The sequence below is a fragment of the Rhinopithecus bieti genome, unplaced genomic scaffold, assembly GCF_001698545.2.
Source record: "Rhinopithecus bieti isolate Rb0 unplaced genomic scaffold, ASM169854v2 scaffold_70608, whole genome shotgun sequence".
Classification (NCBI taxonomy): Eukaryota; Metazoa; Chordata; class Mammalia; order Primates; family Cercopithecidae; genus Rhinopithecus; species Rhinopithecus bieti.
Genome location: NW_016826280.1, coordinates 337,658 through 346,128, shown reverse-complemented (window position 1 = coordinate 346,128; position 8,471 = coordinate 337,658). Strand labels below are relative to the sequence as shown.

At 38.3% G+C, this 8,471-nt stretch overlaps 1 protein-coding gene across 7 annotated transcripts in view; it reads left to right on the top strand.

The window, feature by feature from the left end:
- Window positions 1-8,471, top strand: part of INSIG2 (insulin induced gene 2) — a 23,099-nt gene that overhangs the window by 3,309 nt on the left and 11,319 nt on the right. For 3 of the 7 annotated variants that reach the window (XM_017863374.1, XM_017863376.1, XM_017863375.1), the window contains exon 2: window positions 4,452-4,837. The exons of 1 other annotated variant lie outside the window; for it this stretch is intronic. In XM_017863374.1, the coding sequence (XP_017718863.1) occupies window positions 4,594-4,837 (244 nt within the window). In that variant the 5' untranslated portion in view covers window positions 4,452-4,593. Of the gene's footprint in view, window positions 1-4,451; window positions 4,838-7,352; window positions 7,501-8,471 lie in introns of those variants that run through there. 3 more of the 7 variants (XM_017863378.1, XM_017863380.1, XM_017863377.1) reach the window with 2 other exon arrangements.

The following is an 8,471-nucleotide window of genomic DNA, read 5'->3' as shown; positions in this document are numbered from 1 at the left end:
AAAAAAAAAAAAAAAAAAAATCATTTTAAAGGAATTTCATTGTTGCATGGTAGGGGGTGAAATGGTTTTGTGGAAGCCTCTATCCCTTTGATGAGTCTGGTCATTTTCGGGCATTCACTATGCATGTTTGTGGTAATAAGAACTGATGGTACTGTCTTAATCTTGTTACTCCAGTTGACCACTTTGCATGTCATTGGCCTTGCTAGTAGAGTGAGAGAACTGTTAGATTACTGATTCTTTACTTTGTTTGGATCATGGACTTTTTTGAGTACTTGATATAAATTATGGAACTTTCGTCCCAGAAAAAAATGCATATGTACACAACTATTTTGCTTTGTTTTGCATGGGGGTCTCATACCCATTGGAATAGATGATCTCCCAGTTCCCTGCTATTTCTTAAAGCTTTTACTTTTTGTCACCAGTAATTATATACTATTGTATTATGATGTAGCTACGAAATTAGCTTTTTGAATCTCATTCAAATAAACATCAAACAAATGTGTTATTTTTAACGAGAACTTTTGGGGTAAAGTAGGAAACTGAACAAGCACTGCCAGGAAAGGTTAAATAAACAGCTGTGGTAGAAAATGTAAATAAAGTCTCCAGCTGTCTTGAAATAGAATGAAGTATCTAGCAATCAGTGGCTGTCATTGTGGTGACAATTTTGGTTATCACAAATAGGGGAGGGGGCATTTAGTGGGTGGGAGCCAGGGATGCTAAATGTTTTACAATGCTTAGAACAGTCTCACACAGCAAAGAATTGTCCTGCCTAAAATGCCAGTGCCCTTTGACAAATGCTGGTGAGTGTGAGATGGGGGCTAGCATGACTGAAATAGCTTTTTTAAACTGAAGTTATTTTCCTTTTTAAAAATACTGTTACACATAAAATACTCTTTTCCATTAATTCCCTTTTGGAAAAATCACAAACAGAAACAAATGATATACTGTCTCAATGTGGGTTACTCAAAGTATGCCCATCTTCTAGCCACTGTTAGCAGCACATGAGGGCAGTGTGCTGTGTCTACTAGAATTTGGGGAAGTCAAGAGTCAACTTGTTCTCATACAGAGTGTTAGTTTGCTATTTTTTCTTTTTACTTTAAAACATATTTTTACACCTTGATCTAGTACTTTTAAAGAAAATTTCAAGGTGATTGTGCATTTATTCTCATCGTCTTGGTGCAATTGTATAGTCACTTACTTATTTTGGCTTACTACCTTAAAATATATTATAGTTGAGATGATATTTCAACATCTAACTATCTTTTCAGTAACCAAACACCTTTATATAGAATCATGTGCCGAAAAAGAAGTCTGAGCAGTTGAGATGGAAGGAATTCAAGGTATAGAGGCAAGAGGATGAGTTTCAGAGTTAGTTAGACCTGAAGTGAAATTTCAGTTTTGGTACTGCATGTCACATGACCATAAGCAAATTGCTGAATCTCTTTGACTGTAAAATGAGGATGATAATTCCTACCTTTGTGATTGTTTTGAAGAGTAGAGTTACTATATGTCTGGCATGGAGTAGGCCCTCCATAAATGGGTGCCCTATAAAGAATGATGATGAATGATGAATGAAAATGAAAGGAGGAGTTCCCTGTAGCTACTGAACCTTGCCAGAAAGCAACCAGATGGATGAATCATGGATGATGATGATGATGATGCGAGAGTTTTTCTGTAGCTAACTGAACCTTGCCAAAGCACCAGGTTGGAGATGAACGATGATGAAAGGAGAGGTTCTGTAGCTACTGAACCTTGCCAAAACAACCAGGTGATGAGAATGATCGATGATGAATGATAAAGGAAGAGTTCTGTAGCTACTGAACCTTGCCAAAGCAACCAGGTTTGAATGATGATGATGAATGAATGAAAAGGAGCGTTCCTGTAGCTACCTGAACCGTGCAAAAGAACCAGGTGAAATGAATGATGATGATGAAGGAGTTTCTGTAGCCTACCCGAACCTGCCAGAAGCAACCCAGGGTGGATGATGATGAATGATGATGATGAATGGAGCAGTTCTGTTTAGCTACCGAACCCTTGCAAAAGCAACCAGGTTTGAGATGAAAGAATGATGAAGAAAGGTTCTGTAGCCTACTTGAACCTTGCCAAAGCAACCAGGTTGATTGATGATGAATGATGAATGAAGGAAGTTTTCGTAGCTACTGAACATTTGGCCAAAAGCAACCCAGGTGATGAATGATTGGATGAAATGATGATTGAAGGAGTTTCTGTAGCCTACCTGAACCTTGGGCCAGAAGCCAACCAGGTGATGATGAAAATGATGGATCGATTGGAGAGTTTTCTTGTAGCTACCTGAACCCTGCCAAAGCAACCAAGGTGATGATGAGAATGGAGAAGTTTTCTGTAGCTACTGAAACTTGCCAAGCCACAGATGATGATGAAATGAATGATGATGATAATAAAGGACAGTTCTGCAGCTACTGAACCTTGCTAAAAGCAACCAGCATGCATGGAATGCTCATATGCCTGGATTCCACAGCAAGGAATGGTCTGCAGGACCAGGTCAGGAAGAGATGTTTCTGGGCATTTTCAGTTGGTATTTAAAGTATGTTTTCCCATGAATTAGCTATACTGTGGGTTAGTTTTTTCAGTCCCTTAAGCCATAGAGTTCAATTACTTTATAGACTAAGTAGGTCAGTGAGGACTAGCCTGGGAACAGAATTTCCTCTTGAATGTTGAACACACAGCTTTGATGTGGCACAGCCCCAGGCCTGTTGTCTAAGTGTTTATCACATGGAACTGATAGGCTGTGGAGGTTACTAATACTTAAAAATATTCTCATTTTCATGCTAGTTTTTTTTGTAGTTCAGCCCCATTCTATGCAGTTTACATGAGGGCTTTGTTCCAAAATTCTTTCAAAGGTTGTTTGAGACTGGAAAACTCGGAGGAAATGTATATATTTTAAGTGATGATTAGGAGCTAGGTTTGCTCTCATAAAGGCCTACTTTACCCTATATGGTTTGATTCAGAAAGAGTTAACCCAGTTTAAGCAAATATGATTATGTGGAGCTCCCACTGTGGGCTAAGCAGGAACTTTTCTGGGTGCATAGGCACAGTGATATTAATATAATCATAAATAAGACCTTCATAAAACGTTTACAATCCATAAAGCAACTATACCTATAATTACAAAGTAGTCATTATAAGTGCTACACTTTTTAAAATAAACTGCTTTTGGATTGAAGGAAATATTGTTTCTGTACCGACTTATGAAAGTGCCGAAGATATATTGTTGGATGGAATAAAAGTAAATTACCTGTGTAGTATTTTTTCCCATTTAAAAACTGTTAGTGTTCATAGAAAACACATCGAATATGTGACAGTTTGGGAGATTGAACATTATGGTAAGAATGAAGGCTTTCGAGTCAGACTGCATACTTTTGAAGCCCAGCTTGGTCTCTTACTGGAGGTGTGCACTAGGTCAAGTGACTTAACCTTTCTTTGCTTTTTTGCGTCACCTATAAAATGTACATAATAATTGCACTTAACCTCTGAAGGTTATTGTGAGGATTAAATGAATTACCACATGTCAGGTGCTTAAAACAGCACATAGAATGCCCCAAAAGGAAAGATCACTTTGGTCAGAGGAATGAACAAAGACCTAGACTGATTGTAGTAGCAAAGTTTTTAGGTTTTAGAGGTCAGGAACCAAGTGGATAAAACTCATTAGAATCTAGCCATTAGATTGTTCTTCATTTTCTTCACTTCCTTTCTTTTGTTTGTCCTCCAGCTTTCTTACAGTCCCTTCTGTGATTGCAACAAGGGCAGACTGTTGAGGCGGGGGTGGGATACAGTTGTGCCCCTGGGGAGAGAGAATCAGCTCTGGTTTCTGTGGTTGGTGTATATGTAGGTGTGTGCATGGTGGTCTGGTTTTGTAGAATGTTTTTGTGCGGATAACCAAATATATAAGCAATAAACATTAAAACAGGTTATTTTGTTCTTCTGTGGAGGCTGTCCTCGTAAGCAAGTCACATTTTATTGCAAAAAATACAGCGTCTTCAGTCAGAATATGCTTACCTGTAAAATATAAAATACACTATTGTACTGATAGGCTTAGAGATTTAGGGAGAAGAAAACAGAAAGCAGGGTTTTACCCTCCAGTTTCTAGTGGAAGTGTCAGATTACCTGCTCTGCTTTTCTCAGAGATAGAGCAAGCTGTTTCTACTATGATTCTAACCTTTAGGTCTCTTAGGTCACTTTTTCTGTCCTAGTAAATGTAAGGGTAGTACTTTATTTTTTATTACATCTTGCATATAAAAATACTTTTAAAACTTTTCTTATTCAATAAATAACTATTAATAATTTGAATAAATTAGTATACAAGTTTGTCATTTTCTCATTTGTCCATTTAAATGAACTAGTATTGAAATCAGTAAAATTACAATAATCGTGTATTAGATGCACATTAATTTCTTTTTTCTTATCTCTTTCAGGATTTCTGGTAGGTCCTACTTTAGGACAAGATGTGGTGGTACTGTTGAAGCGTCAGTCTTTGATTCACAGACAGTTGAGCTTTTCAGCTGGGAAGCCTTTCCATTTTTTTTTTTTTAAACGGCTTACTGAACTTATGAAACCATGGCGGAAGGAGAGACAGAGTCACCTGGGCCCAAAAAATGTGGCCCATATATCTCATCTGTCACTAGCCAGAGTGTGAACTTGATGATTCGAGGAGTAGTGCTGTTTTTTATTGGAGTATTTCTTGCATTAGTGTTAAACTTACTTCAGATTCAGAGAAATGTGACGCTCTTTCCACCTGATGTGATTGCAAGCATCTTTTCTTCTGCATGGTGGGTACCCCCATGCTGTGGCACGGCTTCAGGTATGTGTAGGATGTTTCTGTAATGCTTAGAAAGGAAATAGGGTAAATGAGTATGGATGTTGTCTGAGCAATAAACCTTTTTTAAAAAGAAAATATATTTATTGAGATATAATTTAGATATAATACACTGGACCTGTTTGAATTGAACAACTTGATGTGTCTAGGGAAATGCGTACAGGCACGTGGCCACTGCCAATCCAGCTGTGGAACATTTCCATCACCTTCCAGAGTCTCTCGTGTTCTCTTGCAGTTCATTCCCCAACCCAGCCTCAGGCTACTACTGATCTGCTTTCTGTTGCCATAAATTATTTCTCTCTGTTCTAGAATGCACTATAAATGAACTCATAAAGTATGTACTCCTTTCTGTCTCATTTCTATCTGTCCTGTAAACTTTTAACGTTTACTTCTAAAAAACAATCCTGTTTCCCTTAGGGATGAAGCATTTAACCCTTTACTTTTGTTCTTTCTTCAACCCATTTCATCTAAGTGTTATTTTAAGTTATTTTGAGGACGAGCACCACCATCTGGTTTTAAGGGTTTGATGCGTGTGTTGTGGTCTTGTTTTGAAGTAATAAAACTTGAAAACTTGAATAATTCAAGTTTAAAGCTTCATGTTGTATTTTTTTAGATTTTGTAAATGCCTTTTCTTTGGTATCTTATTTTGTAAGTACCTTAAGAAGTATTTAAAGAGATCTATAAGGTAGACTCTCTTTGCATAAAATTATTATCCTATTAGTTACTTTAGATTTTTTTTTGGTGGTGGGCAATGTGTAATGCATAGAGTAGAGCATTTCACAATGCTTTATTGATGCCATACATCCACAGTGGATAGCTCTTTGGTGTTTTCTAATGACCAAGACCAATAGATTAATACTGTTTTTAATAATAAAGTAATAGAAGGAAACCATAATCATGTGGTAGAAGATGATTCTGATTGAAGGAGAAAATTGCTTTTTTAAATACCCATGTGGTGTCCCATACTTAACATATATGAATGAATATCTTGCAACATAATATATATCCTTCTTGGCTTCCATCCAAAAGCTGGAGGTTGAAGGGTGAGTTTGAAGGGTGAGGTTGCACTTTAGAGAAGTGTTAGAATGGCCTTGTGAAACTTACTGGACAATTATAGAATCCGGTTGCATGGTTAGAGGGGCACCGTTGTGGTGAGGCTTTCGTGTTTATATACTGATGTCTTACTATTACGGGGTTCACATTAAAAGTGAAGTCATGAAGGCAGTGATTCTTAATTTCCCCAGGGTTGTCATTCTCCAAGTAAAAAGGCAAAATAGTCCAAATAAAAAACAAATTACATTGTATCACTCTCTGCTGTATGTACTGGTCCTCGTGCATTTTGCTTTCATTTAAATTCAGAAGAGAAAACGTTTTCTCAACAACTTTTATAGTTCTTTGTTTCTTTTCTTCTATGGTGTAGTCTGGCTGCCAGTAGAAGCTTTTTGGGACATGGAAGAACATACATGTATTTTCAGGATAGAACAAAAGGAAGGTCAGAGAAGGGAAACTGTTGCTTAGTGAATGTCTGCTAATGTGCTAGGTACATCCTGTAATCCCAGGGTTCTGTAGAGCAACTTTGGGAGAGAGATGTTTGGTTTTGTGCCTGTTTTGGGGGGATGAGGACAGTCACTGAGATGAAGAAAGAAAACCAGTGAGCCCAGGGTCCCAGAGCCAGTGAGTGGTGTGACTGGGCCCACATGTCACATGTTAGGAAAGGGAAAAGGAAGCTACTCAAACTTTCCCCTACTCAGGATGCCTCTTTTCAAGCCTCCAGACTGGATGCCAGACCTAGATGGAATTCCCTGGCGTGTGTTGTGCATTTGGGCTGGGGCAGGAGAACTTAACTGAGGTTGCATTGTACCCCCACTATGACGAGTAACAGGGCTGCATAGTGTCCTTCTAGTCCTTCTGCCCTGTAATGTCAGCACTCTTGCCATAAACTTACATTTTAGGAAGGAAAATTTCAAATGCTAATACCACAGTTCAGCCGCTACTTTCCTTCCTATTTCCAGCCACTAGATTTGTCACACTTACAAACTTAACCTCGTACCTTTTCATTTGGGGAATTTGCGTTTACATTTCTTGCTTAAGTATCTCTTCTGAAAGCAGTTTGTACCATGAGGTACTTGGGCAAAAGAAAGAGAGGCATTAGGAAATCTAGATTCCAGCGAATTCTGCTACCAATTTTGTTAGTTAAGTCATGGTGTTTAGTAGATGAGAGTGAAAGATAACAGATTTGTGCAAGTTACCAGAGATGGAAAATGGATTCTTGCAAAACCTCTGCTCTGCTATCCCCTGCGTCATTATTTTAGGGAAAGTATCATGGGAAAAGAAGTAAATGATTTAAGAAACATAGTGTGAGTTTGTGTGTATATGTAATGTGCATATGTTTTTGTGTATATGTGTTGGCATGGATTTTCAAGACCTCTCTAGGGTCTTACCATCTTAAGTCAGAAAAACTGATAATGCTTTGATTTTCCTGTTCAACTAACATTCATAGATCGAGCAGCTACCTTTTGGAGGGGCTCCAGAATCACCATCTTCTGAGTGTAGAAAGTACTCCTGGTTATTTGCCACCTTTCTCTATGGCACAATCCTGGAAAATTTGCTAGTGGTGCTTCTGGAGGGACAACTAATAGAGAACTTTGGTAAACTAATTTTGATGACTTTTTTTCTTAATTCCATATTTTTAGTTTGATAATGCTGATGTTACAAGTTAACTTCCTTATGTATGCCATGCACCAGAATTGGAGTTAGAAATCTTTTCAGCGTTATTGAGGGCCACAAAGAAATTTTTCTAAAGAATAAATAGAAAAAGACAACTCACGTGGATAAAATAAGTAGAGAAGTTGCCTCAAAAATCACAAGTAGCCTGGTTGTGTCCAAAAGTATGAAAATAATATGTAAAAAGAAAAGAGAAATCTTTCCTGTTGTACAGTGCATTGCCCTATTCCTGTAGAGCCTTGTAAGATTTCTTGCTTTGTCTCCTTTTCTACATCCAGTTTCCAAGTTTTATATCTTTCCTCTGTCTCTTCCTTGGTCCCTCCATCCCTCAATAGCTGTGCTTGGAGTCTTTAGTCTTTTCTCTTCCTGCCTCTAGTTTTGCACCCACCCCTTTCTCAGCCCCCTTGTGTGTTACCTTCACTACTAAGAAGATGGCCTCTGTCTGGTACAACAGTGATGACATTGTTTTCCTGATTGCCCATTGTCTGCAGGGTAAAGGCTTTATAATATGGCCCTTGCCTGCTTTTATCTTCTTCAGAGTCCTTCTGGACCCTGCAGCTCCCTTTGTGTCTGAAGCTTACAGCTTCCTCGTAACACCAGCAGTTTCCAGTTGTCCATGATTGTCCTCAGTCACCCCCCTTTAATGAGAGCACTGTTTCTGTGCCATTTACTGCTGAATGCTCCTGCCTAAAGTGTCACCTCTTTCTGTGAAGCTTTTCTGACAGCCCGGCACCTTGCCTTCCCGCAGCACAGGCAAAGAGAAGCCTGGGACCCCTCTGTCCTGTCAGCTGTACTTAATGCAGGATTGTATTTAATTGTTTTGTTTCTATGGTCACTTTGCAACTGGAATCATATCTTACTCTTTTGCCTTTTTTTTTTTTTTTTTTTTTTTTTT